This window comes from Symphalangus syndactylus, chromosome 2, assembly GCF_028878055.3.
Source record: "Symphalangus syndactylus isolate Jambi chromosome 2, NHGRI_mSymSyn1-v2.1_pri, whole genome shotgun sequence".
In the NCBI taxonomy this organism is placed as follows: domain Eukaryota; kingdom Metazoa; phylum Chordata; class Mammalia; order Primates; family Hylobatidae; genus Symphalangus; species Symphalangus syndactylus.
In genome coordinates this window covers 39,025,657-39,041,460 of record NC_072424.2, presented here as the reverse complement: position 1 = coordinate 39,041,460, position 15,804 = coordinate 39,025,657, and the positions used below count along the sequence as shown (strand labels likewise).

General features: G+C 46.2%; 1 protein-coding gene across 6 annotated transcripts; it reads right to left on the bottom strand.

Annotated features, from left to right (window-relative positions):
- Positions 1-1,879: 1,879 nt before the first annotated feature.
- On the bottom strand, positions 1,880-14,505 carry SLC25A28 (solute carrier family 25 member 28). Of its 6 annotated transcripts, none has more exons than XM_055252576.2 (4): positions 11,890-14,505; positions 5,057-5,285; positions 3,904-3,960; positions 1,880-2,724 (listed from the first exon to the last, which is right to left on the bottom strand). In XM_055252576.2, the coding sequence occupies exons 2-4, from the start codon at positions 5,277-5,279 to the stop codon at positions 2,207-2,209; spliced, it is 798 nt and encodes a 265-aa protein (XP_055108551.1). In that variant the 5' UTR covers positions 5,280-5,285; positions 11,890-14,505; the 3' UTR covers positions 1,880-2,206. The 6 variants fall into 6 exon arrangements, with proteins under 6 accessions (XP_055108551.1, XP_055108524.1, XP_055108535.1 ...); XM_055252549.1 differs by lacking the exon at positions 11,890-14,505 and adding an exon at positions 11,406-11,800; XM_055252560.2 differs by lacking the exon at positions 11,890-14,505 and adding an exon at positions 11,088-11,394.
- Positions 14,506-15,804: the final 1,299 nt, after the last annotated feature.

The following is a 15,804-nucleotide window of genomic DNA, read 5'->3' as shown; positions in this document are numbered from 1 at the left end:
TCCTGACAGCCATCCCTTTGCTCTCTTGCTCAGTCCATACTGGGAGGCAGCTACTCAATTACATTTTTACTAGCAAACCCTCTGAAATGACCTTTACAATGATATCATCACACTCTTTTTACTCAGCAACCACCGCTTAGCACTATTAATATCTCTCCTCTCCACGCTAAATCAGAGGGGCACCATAGCCTACTTAAATAAAACTTAGGAGACCCTGCTGGTTTCTCGACAGTTTTTTTTCAAGTACATTCAGACATGATTCTCCATAGATATTGAAGGGCTGTCAGGTGGGAGGAGGACAAGATCTGCTCTGTGACCGAATCCTATTGCTTCTACAACCCTAACATGGCTCCCGGCTCCATGCCACAGTCCTGCTTCAGACCACCATGCACTTGCCTGGATTACCACAGCAGCCTCCTAACCAGTTGGCCTGCCTGTCCAGTCTTGCTCCTCTAATCCTTTCTCCAGAGAGCCTAAGTGATCTGTTTAAATTGTAAATCTGATCACACCACACCTCTGCTTAAAACTCCATAATGCTTTTGCATGGCCTTCAGGATAAATCTAAACTCCGTAGCATTGCTTTGAAGACCCAGTGTCTGCTTGGCTCTCAGGCTGCATGTCTTGCCCAGATTGTTTCAGTCCTGCCAAACCACTTGCACACCAAATCCCAAATACTTTTTAATTCTCTTACCTCCAGGTCTTTGCCTAGAACATAACCCCTCCCCTCTTCACCAAGTTAGCTCATTTGCCTTCCAGGTGTCACCTCAGATGTCACTTCCTCCCAAATGTCTACCCTGGTCACCCAAGGCTACATTGGGTATCCTTCTGTCTTCTGAGTATACTAGGTTTATTCTATCTTCTCTCCTGCCATTTTATCTTGTAATTGCCTGTTTCCATGTATCTTCCTCTCCAGACAATAAGCTCCTTAGGGCTGGGATTGTTTTATCTATCATTGTATTTCCAACACCAGTGCTTGCCACAGAGACACTCAATAGTTAATGAATGAATGACAGATGACCTAACAAGGATAGGTGGAAGACTCAGAGGGGTACATTTCTATGTACTGAAGAACTTGCTAATAACTGGTGATATTAAAAAAAAAAACACACACACACACACACTGACCCACCAAGCATAGGGAAAGCCCCATCTCCGAAAAGTCTCCAAGCAGAGCCCAACTTGTCATCAGGCAGGGAGCTTCCTCAATAGATGGCAGTAGATGTGAGATGCCCTCCACTCATTTCCCATCTGTAGGAAGCCACGCTTAGATTCATTTGTGAGGTCAAAAGACTTGGGCTGGGGTCCCAGTTCTGCACTTTGAGGCTTTGGACTAGTCACAGCCTCCGAGCTTTCTTGCTTGTGAAATAGAAATGACACCTGCACTGCCTACTTCAGAGATTTTGTGAGGTTCAGATGAGATCACACATGCTCAAGTACTCTGTGAAAGCCTTAAAATAAAATGAAATGTATTATTTACCATGTAATCTTCAGGACTTGCAGCTTCACTGAATAATTTGAGTTTCACAACTAAAATGGAAAACCAAGTGCCACATTGTAAAGCACTGCTGCAGGCAGAGCTGAGAATTAGAGCAGAGATCTGCCTTCTCTGCGCTGCGCTACCACCCTAGGGAAGATAGTGGGGATCTGGAGCATCTGGTTGGTTGGGATCTGTCAAGGGCTTGTTGTTCTAGCCATCAGGGAGATTGCTTGGGGCCTACTACTAATGTCTTAAATTGTCATGAAAATCAGCAGAAAACAAAAACTACAGACATACTCAATAAACCTTTCCTTTGGGTCCCTTGATTTATGCTTAAAGGAAAGTCAAGAACAGTTAACAGCATTTCACTTCCCCTTTAGCAAGACAAACCCAATGAAACCATTTAATTTAAAGGCTTTTTATTAGGAACCAGGGGAATGAGCTGCTTATCCCTCTATAACAGTCTAGAGCAGGTCATCAGGCCCAGGATGGACAGAGGTTATCAAAGGTGCTGTGGTGTGCTTTGCTGCACGTGCTTAGGGCCTGGAAGGAAAGGTGGTGGCAACAGAGGTTGGCAGGAACTGGTGTTAGTCAAAACACCAAAATCCTGGGGGAGAGCCCCTCTACCTTCCTTCTAACTCCACTTGAGGTGGGAGCATTCCAGGAGACAGAGAATGTGAGCAGGATGCAGCAGTGTCATCTGAACCCCTGGCTTCATTCAGTGCTACTTCACTTGCCAGCCCTCCACTCTTCTTGCCGTTTAGTGATTAGGTATTTGAAGAACTCATACACAGACCATGCGATGGCTGTGGAGGGGATCTGGTAAATTACTCTAGCCTGCACCCCTCGGAAGTAGGCGGTCACCCCACCTACTTGATATACCGTCCTGAAGGCACTAGCCATGCCTGTGATATGTCCTGTAATGTGTGAGTTCAAAGCCAAGGACTCCTGGGTGTTGAGCAGTGTTTTGCAAACGTCCAGTGGGGTTGTGGCTGCTGCAGCTACAGCTCCTGCGCAAGCTCCAGAGAGGACGTGGGAGCTTGGGTTGTACCGTCTCTGGGGGTTAAAGTGCTCCTGCAGGAATTCATAGGTCATGAAGTGAATGGCTTGGAAGGGAACGTTCATGGTCAGCTGGGTGGTGTAGCTGCGGTAAAAGGCCCCGGCCCCTTCATTTTGCCACACTGCCCGTACACAGTCTGTCACCCGGTGGTATGGTGAGTTGTACATCTGCATCCTCTGCTTGACCACTAGTAGTGCCATCAACAAGGAAGGAAATGGTGATGGCAGCCAACCGGTGATGGAGAGTATCCAGATTCAGAGTCCCAAGTCAGCAGGTCAGCCAATGGAATAGAGAGAGAAAAAAGTATTGGTGAGCTGCTGGCTAACCTGAGAAGTCAGCTTCCCTTTTTTGAGGGGAAGTAGTAGGCAAAGGGTTGGTAATGACTCAAAAAACAAGAAACCCACTTCCATCAGGACTTCTGTAAAGCCAGCCAGTTTGCACACAGGACATATCTACGGTTTGGGAGCTTCAGAGAGTCTTCTTGAACTAAGTACCTATCTCTGATCTTACCCTCTAACAATTCCCAACAAGAAATGACTCCATGATAGTGATCATCATGAACACAGGCCCCTAACAATCCCAATCCTCACGTACAAAGAGCACCTAACTTTTAAAATGTGAGATGGTGATCCTCCTAGAGGGGAGGAGACAGAAGTTCTACCAAAGAAAAGATTCTTAGCCAAAAAGAGTTGGCTTTAGTTTTCAAACACCTCCCACTCCCTCAAGTAGATAACATGGTGTGAGCTCTGTGGAGCTTCAGCTTAGCTTTGGCTCTTTCCACCCCATGGCCTTGCCCAGACAGAAAATGAACGTGGCAACGATGCTATCCCCTTGTATTTGTTCATCCTCACATGGAGAATGTTTTTGGAGAATTTTCCTCCAACTGAAAAGCCAAGATCCCAGCAGAAATGCAGGGACTGAGTTCTACAATTTAACCTTTCATTCCTATCCCAACTGGCTTCATTCCAATAAGAAAGGCAATATATTTAAGTGTCAATTCCTGCAAATCATAAGGGGGCAAAAAAAAGAAGTCAGAATCCATCTTCACCTCTTTGAAGAAAAATGAATCTGCTAAACTTTCAGGACAGATCAAATCTACTACAAAGGAGACTCCCAGGAAAGCCCAAAAACAGGCCACATGGAGACATCTTTTTCTAGGGAAGCCCCAAGGATTAGTAAAATCCCAGTGAATCTGCTTCCTGTCCAAGAGGGTGCCTCGTTAAGTACCAAAAACATGGAGGGAGCACCCTCTAGTGGTAAAACAAGGTAACAGAATTTCCCATCAAAACTGACGTGCTTTCTTCTGCAAACTGTAAAGAAATACAGGTGCAGCTGCCCACAGAGTGATAGGTTGAGGAATCATTACCTTCCGCAGGGTTCATGGCTGCATCATGAAGTAATGTTGCCACACACCCGGCCGCACCTGCAAACAAGAAAACAACTGCCACATGTAAGGCCAAGAGAGCTGACCAATTCATCGAGGTCCCCCAGTGAAGGGGAGTGGCTGTGCTACACTACAACGGGGAAAGGTAACGTTAAGAGCTAGTCCAAAAGATGGGGACCCACTGCTCCTAAACTCCTGTTTAAGAAGGTAAGATATCTGTTCCCACCAACTTTGTAAAGTCACTAATGTATTCCACATCCATGATAGGAAGGCCAGCTCAAGTCTTATCAATAAAGATCGTTCTGAGAATAAATGCAGCTCACGCCCCACACAGGAAGCAGATACACTGCTGCCTAGGGATGCCAGCACATCACCTGCCACCAGTGGAGGGAGATACGGGGGCCAGGTGGTCAGATCTCACAGAACCTCACCACAGAATCCCACCTTTGTCCTGCTGCAGAACCCATTTGCAGAGCCTAACATTTGTCTACAAAGATCTTTTGTTCAGGTCCTGAACTACTCTACCCCTCACCCTCTCCACACTCAACTTGGTTTCCAGCCAGTCCTAAAGCCCTAGGCTGCTATCCTTTCTCTTACTTCCACACAACCTTCTGGTTTCTTCATGCAGTTCCTTGGCCCCACCCCCATTCACTTTGTCATGAGGCTTTGTCATGTTCTCAACACAAACTGCCTCTGGTGAGTTGGGATCCTGAAAAGGTGAGGCGAAAAGCAGGGGCTTCATTAGTATCTTCCTTGGGTGGCTGGCTGGGTCGCCTCCAATCCTGCCCTAAGGAGCAGGACACCACCCAACTATCAAACATACACTGGGGGTAGTTCAGTGTGTCTCCACATTACCAGGGCATTAGAAGTTGATGCCAGGGAGATGAGAGGAACAAGTCAAGCTGGTAGGTAAGGGAGGATACCGTAACCCTTTGTTGAGGTGCCCCAAAGGAAAATGCAGGGTTGAAGCGGCCCGTTGTCTGAGAACATCAGGTTTGGAAGTCCCTCCCTTATAATCTGGCCTATCCCAGCCCAAAGCTTCAGCTCCAAACCATGCTGAGACTGGAAAGCACTGACAGCAGCAAAGCCCAAAGAGTTGGGAAAGTGGGGGAACCAGCACAGGAAGGCTCAATACCATTGGCAATATGGCTATTGCCCCCAGGGTGGATTACATCACTCAATGTCTTTTTTAACTTTTCGTAGCAGGCAAAATAAAGGGCGTGGGCAGGCCCTGCGCCTGTTGCTGTGACGTTCAGCCCCCTCATGGGCCTCCATAGGCCCTCCGTTCTTATAATCCTCCAGAGGGCCTCCAACACATTGCGATAGCGGGCAGCTGGGTCAGGCTGTAGACTCTGCATCCGGGTCTGAAATTACAGCAAGGAGAAGCGCAATGTCAGCAATGCCAACTTCTCGCCCCACCTCAACACACTGGGCAGACCTTCTACATGGAGCTGTGCCAATCTGTGAGAGGGATATCTGGCTTTCAGATTATTTCCAATCTATAGCTGATCTTTCTTCTAAGCTTTGGACCTTTCTTTTTCTAGTCATCTATGACCCTAAGAATGGAACACCATTATTTTCCCTGAAAAAAATAATCCCACCAATTGCTAAGTGTCCTGGTACTCCAAAATGATTCAGAGCCCCAGCAACAAATATCAAGCCTGTATTTCAGAAGTTGCTTTTGTGCCTTAATACACTCAAGCTGACAGTTCTTTACAAATGGATTCCAAATTCAAGTATTTACTGTCTATGACATACTTTATGCTTTATACCTAAAGAGTGCCCCTGGCCCTGCTTCATGACCACACACTGAGGGGCGGCTAATTTTTTTATACTTTTTCAGACTATCTGGCAATGGTGGCTGGGTCTACACAGAGTCTTGGCAGAAGTAGCATCCTTAATAGATGCTTTTATGTCTTGGGAAAGAAAGTTTACCCTGAAACTGCAAAGGTGGGAGTCTCTAGCTAGAAACCAATTCCAGTCTCCAATCCTGAAGGGCCCTTCCAGATTTCTAATCTAAATTGATTAAATCCCCAAATTGGCACTAGCAAATAAAATCAGTCTCAGTGAGACATAATCCTTGGAATCTCTCTAAAGGATTCAATGATTTGGAATAAAAGCGTAGGGCAGACACTTTGTATGATGTTCCTGGACAAAGTTTTGTTGAAATTTGGGAAATTAATCTTATTCGAAAGACCTCCCTAAATTAGACCTTTTCTGAAGAGTGTGTCTCCCCAGGAAAATTTCTCATCTACTGACCCATTTCAAGGTAAAGTAACATGGAAACTAATAGTTAATATAAAATCAGTGTCTAAAAAGGAAAATCAGTGTCTGGTGCCTGACACACAATAAGCACTTCTGATTTGTTTGCTGAATTAATGAATCTTTTGTCACATAACTGTATCAGCTACAATCACTGGTGAGCCAATGGGAGCAAGTGATGCCCAAGTACAGTTTAAATTTCTACATTAATCTAATCACTAGATTCTATTTGGATTTAAAAGCTTGAACCTTCGGCTGGGCACGGTGGCTCACATCTGTAATCCCAGCACTTTGAGAGGCCGAGGCGAGCAGATCACCTGAGGTCAGGAGTTCGAGACCAGCCTAGCCAACATGGTGAAACCCCGTCTCTACTAAAAATACAAAAAAATTAGCCAGGCATGGTGGTGTGCACCTGTAATCCCAGCTACTCAGGAGGCAGGAGAATCGCTTGAACCTGTGAGGTGGAGGTTGTAGTGAGCCTTCGCTGGTTTGAGCCACTGCACAGCAGCCTGGGCAACAAGAGCAAAACTCCATCTCCAAAAAAAAAAAAAAAAAAAAAAAAAGCTTGAACCTTCCTCTTGGCCAACTGGAATCCAAGAGTAATACCTTCCCTCAAGAGCATGGGAGAAAAAAAACTAACCAGATGAACAGGTCCCGGTTAGCTGCAAGCAATCCACAGTCCTCTGGTTATTTTCTCCTGCCTGCTACCAACAAAAAACCCGAAGCTTAAAAGGTTAGTTACTGGATGTTCAATCAGAAATACTCTATACAGCATCACTTATCACAATCTGACACATTCTTTCCTACTTCCCCCTATAAAACCTCATGTATTTCCAATAAAGGGTTTGTTTACTGATCTTTCACATCACACAAGGCATATAAAATCCACCAGAAGAGTTGTTCATAGAGACTACGGGTCAAATGCTGGCTAGAGCTACTAATAAGCAAAGATAAATTGAGCCTCTTAGCTTGTCGTGTTTCCATGCATTTATTCAAAACTGATCTTGTATAGGGGGAATGTTCAGAAGTTGCATTGCTCTGCCGCAGTCAATGGTGTATTTGGCTACCAATTCTGAATGGTTTGGCTTCGGAGGCCTGGAACTCCTCACCCCCAAGAGAAAACCGGACTGTGGGAAGCCACTTTGAACATTCTATATACACATCTAAATCTAACTCAACAATTCTAACTCGATAAAAATACACCCTTATGGAGAAGACCTGGGCATAAGCTATGCCAAATATAAAAATGAATATGGCTCCCCAAATTTGTGGGCCAATAAATCTGCCTTTTACAGAAAGATGAAATATCTAAGTAAGAATTTCTGAAAAACCTCAGTGTGAAAAACCTCTATCTGGCTTTAGAGAAAGGCCAAACAACCCAGTAGAGAGGAAAGTGGTTTGGTAAACGACAAGCCACATTTGAGTCAAAAAGCCTGAGTCTGAGCCTCAGCTTTGCTAGTTGTGTGATCTTGGGTGTGTCACTTAACCTCTTTAAGCTTCAAAATTGTCATCTATAACAGGAGGCCAAGAATGACTGGCTCATAGGGCTGTTGTGGGGATTAAAAGAGATAAGGTATGTAAAAGCCATTGGTAATTTATAAGGTGCTAGAAATATAAAGATTTTTATTGTATTCAAAATGATTCTATATTTGTTCATATCTAAGAATTTACAGATCATGGTAGCATTGCCTCCTGTATAAGTCATTTCACAAATATACGTGGGCAACTAACTGTCCTTAGCCACCAATAAATCAGGGTTAATTTGGTATTTTTTGTTTTCCTTTCAAAGTTTCTCTGTGGCTATAATGATTTACATGTCCCACTATTAATCTGAAGGTCATATGTTCAGGGACAAGCTTTACTGTGAAATTCTGTGCCTTGCCTGGTTCTTGTAATCTGCTTTTGGGAAGCTTTATGGAAGGCTTGAGAGTCTGATACACTGAGTTCAAATCATAACTGTGCCACTTAAACTGTGTGACCTTGGACAAGTTATATAACTGTTCCCTAAGCCTCCTTTCAACTGTAAAATAATGAAAATGGTTTCTACTGCATGAAGTTGCTTCACAGATTAAATGAATAAATGTATGTAAGGTACTTCAGATAGTGCTTGGCACACAAGATCACTGAGTACTTATTACTAGATGCAAGAAAATCAAATAAGCTAATGTTTCCATTTCCTAATCTTTCACAGGTGAATATGTACAGATACCATTTACATCTGGATACTGGAGATTCATCTCCCTCTGCTCTTCCCCTCTTTATTATATAAGTGGATATTTGCTTTACCACTTCAGAGCCAACAACAGCAGCTTGATGATAGGTGGGTACTTAGCCAGATGATTTTGAGAAGGGTTCTGACTGTTTTGGGTTGCAGAATGTCTCCGTAGATAAAGTCTGGCCCTTGCCTCTGAGGCCCAGAAAAAGAAACTGGGATTTATCTGGGCTCCCAAGCCTCTCCATTATGGCCATGGAAATAGCTGGTTGAATAACCATGGTCCAGCAAGGCTACACTGACTTCTCATGGTCCCTCTCAAGGATATTTAACGTCAACTTGACCCTGATAAGTAGCTGAGGATGGACAGGCCTGCATGCCAAGAAGCAATGTCAGCTTTCATTTGCAAACATTGTGGTTGCCCTTCAGGCTCCAACAATGTGGATACCTGCCTCCAGTCTTAAAGACTGGGCTGCTTTTCCTCCCCACCATCCACTTATTAAAAAGAAGGATAGTTGCTGAGGACAAGCAAACTGGGAGGCCCTTTCTGAAGTAAGGGGTTTGAATTTTACTTTCATGCCTGCACAAAAGCATTTAACATACTCACTGACACTACATCATACTGGCCTCACCTAGTTCTTCCCTCTAAGTCATTTAAATCCCAGCGTTAAGTGCAAGTGAAAATGAGCCTTCTAAAATAAGCTTTCGTATTGTTGACAACTCCTGAGCATTTTTTTCTCAAATCATTATTTCCTTAATGGAGGGCTTTCAGGCATAACTGCAATGTTGTATGACTAATTTTTAAAAAAGAAAAATTCCAAAGCTTATGTAAATGAGTAAGAACTGTTCTTCAAAATAGTTACCTTGGAAGGCTACAACCGACTTATTCCAGCAATGATGTGGTTATGCAAAACCCTTCTGGAACTTCTCTTTCAGAGGTGTTTCCTCAACGGGTTTATAGGCCTCAGAAGTAAAGCAGTCTCCTTGCTTTCCAGTCCCACCTTATTTTGACGCCAAGCAGTATTACCCATTTTGACCTCCCACTTTATTCACCATATTTGATTCTGAATAGTCTTTGTTCCTGCAAAATCAATTCCATCTTGTCACAGGGAAAAGATTTGCCTCCCTTAAGGACATGCACCCAAATATTCTAGAAGCATTTTTAACAGGGATTTATAAAATGTTTATAGCAACAATAGCACTATGTAAATATATGGAGTAAGGAGATAACCTCCCATTATGTTATAATGGAACAGTGGATAAATTGATAAGTTACAGTAATACTTCTAAGACAAATTATTACACTGTATTTTTCGAGCCATTAAATAATTTTCACTGTTTTCCATTCAATATTCATCCAGAAAAACAGCATCCTAAACCCTGCACTCTCCTCACAGTCTAAGTCTAGGGAGGTTACTCTGCAGCTAGATTATATTAACTGTTGGATATATGGCATTATTAACTAACAAGTCATTCAACCTAGAGTCTATACATATAATGTGTGCATCTTTTTTATTTGTACTTACTCGTTTTACATTTCAATGTTGTTACTTCTCTCTCATGGATTTTACTGTTTATTTCTATTTCTCCCAATTGACAAGGGCATTTAACATTCTAATGTCCATTTTAGTCAAGTGCATTTACCCTGTTTTCAATGGATGTGGCCCTTGTTAGGAGTTCCCTTGTGCTAAAATACTCCTGCCAGTTTGCTGTCATTCACAAAGCTTAATGAGTGCTCCCCCCATCTCCTTATCCACATTCTAATGAAAACACGAAACAGTACTGGAACCAGAGGGAAGTAAAAGGGATCTACTTTGCCTTTCCCAAGTTGATTCTCTCCTCCTTGTGAATACATAACACTTTCCTGATTTGAGGAGAAAACATACATCGAAAAGCTGCCAGGTTACTGTTTTGACTATTACCCTTCACATGTAAAGCAGGCCTTCGGTCTTCGTCATATCAACAGTCCCCTCTAGTTTACCTCTCCCTCAATTCAGTCCTCACCTTTAATGGCTGGCACCTTTACTAATGTACAAGAATAAGAACTGTAAAGAACAATAATCTGTTTCTTTCTTCACCCAGCTTTCTTCAGAAGGACCTGACTTCAGTACACATAAATCATCCTGCTTGGTTGTGAATGCAATTAGTTTTACTTTCACAAGAATCGTGTCCTCTTGTTGATCTCATTCCATTTTCTTCATACTTACATCTACTTTCTAATACCGTCACACTTCCTTTCTAGGCAACTTCTCCCTTTTTGTCAACTTCAGGTGGCCAAAGAAATATGCTATCAGTTTCATCTCTCTTGTTTGGAGGCTGATGTGCTCCCTGAACATACAGTCCTAATCCCAGCTCAACTTTCATGTTCAGGAAATAGGTGGGGTATCATGCTTGCTTCACAGAGAAACTGAAACCTTTTCCTGAATACGATCTTTCCCATATTACTTCCAGTCTGGAATTCTGCATTCTCACTGCACAATGATTTCCAATCACTCATGTGTTAAGATTTAACATGTAAGTCCTTTATCTAGCTGAGAGATCCCAGATTCGGGTTCCTGCCCCGTCAGTAAGGGAGGATGCAGTAAGGAGTTTGTACAAGCACTAGCCCAGAAAACATCTCAAGCCGTTAGATCCATTTCAGGGTCTGGTTCACGCCAGTTGGCTTCACCTTAATCGAGTTAGTAGCACTTACCTGAGCTTCGGGATACCCCATCCCACCCTATTCCTGTTTAGTCCCAGATGGGGTCCAGGGCTTTGGCTGACAGATTTTCGATCCTGAGTCCCGATTCAGATTTCACTGACGGTTAGAAATAGGTCCTGGTTCCTGACTGGGATCAACTCCCAGCTGGGACCTTGCTTGAATGGAGTGTCGGTTCGAATCATGTGGTAGTGGCAGGAGCCAGGAAGGAACCCATGTCGGCTCCGGCTCTCAGCCGGGATCCTGGCTCCGGACAAGACCCAGGGGTCGGGTCAGCCCCAGGTCGGGCTCGAAGCCGGGTGCAGGTCTCACCTTGACGCAGTCGATGGGGTACATCACGCAGTGCTCCAGGATCCCTGCCACGGCGCCTGCCACCATGTGCGTGGTGACAGTGGCTCCGGCCGGCAGCGCCTCGTAGTCCGGGCCGGAGTCCGGATCTTGTCGTACCGGGGGCCTGCAGGCCCCGGCCTCCCCGCCGCCGGCCCCCCGGCCCACGCCCCGCTGCAGCCACCCGTCCAGCAGCGCCGACTCCCCGGGGCTCCGCCCGGGCCCTGCCGCCGGCCCCCCCGCCACACCGCCAGCACCCCGCCCCTCCAACTCCATCCACCCGGGCCAGCTGCGACGCCCACCCCCGCCGCCGCCGCCACCACTGCCGCCGCCGCCCCCCGGCCCCGTAGTGTCCGCCTCAGGCGCGGCCCAGAGAGCCCGGGGCCTCCGGCTCCCGCTTGGCCCCGCGGACACGCCCCCCAACCAACCATTGGTGGAGACGCCAAGTTAGACCCACCCCTTTCCTTACGTAGGAAAAATCAGCCGGTAGTATTAGCGAAGTCGCCTGTCATTCCTCCGCCCTGAGGCGTTGCTAGCGCCTAGATCCCACCTTTTCCCCTTTGATCTTGGAAGCTTCTTGTTTATTGGTCACTGATTGGCCGACATGTGCGATCAACCCGCCTCTGACTTTTTAGAAGGGCGGGAGAAACTTAAGGCTGAACTTTGATAGGCTCAACCACTCTTGATACTTTGACCGCGGCCATTGGCCCGCACCACATCGGTCCCCGATTGGCTACAGAAAGAGCGACGCGCCCAGGGACTCTAGGGCCCGACTTCGGGCCCCTCACTAGCGTCTGTCGAGCTGCGGTCCCTGTGCGCGGGATCGCGTTGGGGGCGGGGCGGTGACAGGCCTTCAACGTCAAACTGCTGACGGGCGCCGTTAACGACCCGCGCTCCAGTGCGCTCCTCAAATTCTGAGATGCGTGGCTGGAGAGCGGGCGGCCCTGGCCCCGGAGAGCTGTGTTCCCGCGGGATCTCGTCGCGGGCGTGAGGCGGGGCCGGCCTGGGCCGGTTATCCCCTGGCTGGCGCGACCCGCAGCCTGTCCGGGGAGCGGTTGCGACATACGGGCCGGGAACCGCCTCACCGCCATGGGGGACCGCGGCGGCCCGCTAGACTCTGGTCGGGTCTGGAGTATTGGGCCCTCTGGCCGGACCCGGTGCTCCTCAGGCCCCAGCGGCCGGTACTGAGCCTCGCATCCACATTCGCACAGTAAACCCAGCCAAGTGTTGAATGAATGAGGTTCCCCGGGCCCCGGCTGTCACTGGGCTCTGCGCCAGGCCGAGAGCCGAAGGCGGGGAAGGAAGATGTCGAAATGGGCGGGATGATTCAGAGATGACGGCCAGTGGCGAGGCGGGGCTGGAGGCCGCATCCCAAAGGCAGCAGGGAAGTGCGGCGGCTGTGGAGAAGCTCGGACGCACGGCCTGGCCGAGTCTTGTCCCTGCGCCGGCGCTCTGATGGGTCCCCCCGCTGGCGATGAGGGCTTCTCCCTCCCTTGGGTCAGCCCGGGTCCTGAGAGGCAAGGCCAGCGATTCCCGGCCTTAGGACCTCCTGCGCTAGGGAGCACCGGCGTCTTCTTCCGTTTGCCTTCCCTGAGCATGTTGGCACAAGCCGCCCGCGGTTTCCAGCTCTGTCTTCTGTGTTTTACCCAGATGCTGCAACTGTGGACTTCTCCATCTGTTTATAGGTTTTCCTTGGATAGGAAAGATGTTTTCCTTTTTTCTTTCTAAAGTTTAGCCCTTCTCTGGGCTTCCTTTTTAAAAACTTTTTCTACTCTCTTCAGCAGTCGTTATTAACCTTTGGGTCGCGACCGTTTAGAAAACAATAAAGCTACGAATTCTCTTCTCCTACTTCCACCCCCATCGCCTGTGTGCACCCAAAATTTTGCATATCATTTCTGCGTTTCAGAGTCCCTGAAGGTGCCATGTGGACACCCTAGGGGTCCATTAACCTGGTTAACCTCTCCCTGGCCGGCGCAGTGGCTCATGCCTGTAACCCCAACACTTTGAGAGGCCGAGGTGGGACGACTGATTGAGCTCAGGAGTTCGAGACCAGCCTGGACAACATGGCGAAACTCTGTCTCTACAAAATAATAATAAATACAAAAAAGTACAAAAATTCAAAAATTAGCAGGGTATGGCGGTGTGCGCCTGTAGTCTCAGCTACTCGGGGGAGGATTGCTTGCGCCACTGAGGTCGAGGCTGCAGTGAGCTGCGTTCACGCCACTACACTCCAGCCTGGGTGACAAAGCCAGGCTTTGTCTCAAAAAAAATTTTTTAAAAGGAACTTCCCCACAGCATGTTCAGTCTCTCCTTTTCTCTGTCAGTCTCTCCTTTTCTCTGGCATATTTAGCTTGAGAAATGAATAGGTCTCACAAAAACCCATTCAATCCTGCTAGAGTACTAATTCCCTTTACTGCCAGATTACTCCGCCTCTATGTCCTTTCTCTCCTTAAGCTCTTTACATTTTTTACTTTTATTCATTGGTCATAAATGACCTTTCCAAATCCATCGGTCTTTTTCCTATTCCCGTTTTTCTTAACAGAGATAACACTTGCCGCCACCCCGCATTGGCACTTTTTCCTAGCTTCAGAAACCACTCTACCTTTTAGACTTCTCAGTCGCTTACACTTCTCTAGCCATTGAAGTGGAACATCCCTAAACGTTTAATGCTTCTTGGTCATCTTTAATACCTTAGAGAACTTTGCCATTCCAAACCAGTTGTCCTCATTGGAACCCTATCTTTATTTCCCTTATTGCATATTTTTAACGGAAATTTCCATGGGAACATTCAGTAATGTTTATTGAGTACCAACTGTGTACTTGAAGCTGGGGCTACAGGACAGACATAGTCCATGTTCTCATGGAGCTTTTTAATGAGGAGGGTGGGGAGGTGGGACAGAGAAATACACACAAAAAATGTCAGCTCTGGATGCTATGCTGATCTTTGAAATAGGGTGGTATGATATAGTGTGACTGGGTGGCTACATTTGTATGGCCAAGGAAGGCCTTTCTGAGGAGACAACATGTATGGTGAGTTGTGAATGATAGGCAGGAGCCAGTCATGACAGACTTGGAGAAGGGCATGCCAGCAGAAGGAACAGTAGGCACGACAACCCTAAGGTGAGAACAAGGTTGGTGCATGAGGAACAGAAAGAAGGCCAGTGTGGCTGGAGCATGGTGAGTGAGTGGGGAGGGGATACAACATGAGGTTGGAAAGATAAACAAGGGGTGAATATCCACCTTGATTTCTGACTCAGCATGTGCATTCCAAACTCAGCCTTTCCATCCCCACCCCAACCCATTCCTCCAAAATGTTCGTCTTCCATGAAAGTCTTCGCTATTTGCCCAATAAATGAGACTCTGAAGCTGGAGTCTTCCTTGACTGCCCATTCAGAATCATCATCATTCTGAACTGTTTCTTCTGTTTATGCTCTCCTTTTCCTTCGTATTGATATACTTTCCCTGAATCTGATTACATCTGTGTTGTCATAACCCCTTGAAAGGCCTGCCTGCCTCGAGGATCCCCTAGCTTCAGCAGTATTTTGATTCTCCTCCTTCCAGGTACATAGTAGGATGTTTTTTCCACCTCCTTGAAGATAGGCATGGCCATGGGATTTGCTTTGGCCAGTGAAATACGAGGGAAGCACAAGGGTCACACATTTCCTCCTCTGCCACATGACTAGTGATTGTTCAAATGGTGGAGGCTCCGTCAGCCTGGGGCCCTGGTGAGAATGACATGAAGCACAGTTCCCTACTTGCTACCTGCTTGCTCCCAGACAGACTTCAGCATCAGTGAGAAATAAATCTTAGTTGTTTCAAGACACAGAGCTTTTAGGATTATTCCACACCATAGCATAAACTAGCCTAGTACTTCTGAGACTTTAATGTGATGATAAATGATGTTACTTGAAGAATTTGTTAAAATGCAGATTGCAGTTCTGTAGGTCTGGTTGGGGCCTAAGATTCTACCCTCCCTCCCTCCCTTCCTTTCTTCCTTCCTTTCTTCTCTTTCTTTCTCTTCTTTCTTCCTTTCTCCTTCCTTTTTCCTTTTTTCCTTCCTTCCTTTCTTCTTTTTCTTTCTTCCTTTCTCCTCCCTTTCTTCTCTTTTTCTTCTTTCTTCCTTTCTCCTTCCTTTCTTCTCTTTCTTTCTTCCTTTCTTCTCTTCTTTCTTTCTTTCTCCTTCCTTTTTCCTTTTTTCCTTCCTTCCTTTCTTCTTTTTTCTTCTTTCTTTCTTTCTCCTTCCTTCCTTTCTTCTCTTTTTCTTCTTTCTTCCTTTCTCCTTCCTTCCTTTTTTCCTTCCTTCCTTCTCTTTGTTTGTTTCTTTCTTTTTTCTCTCTTCTTTCTTTTTTCTCTCTTTCTTTTTCTTTCTCTCTCTCTCTTATTT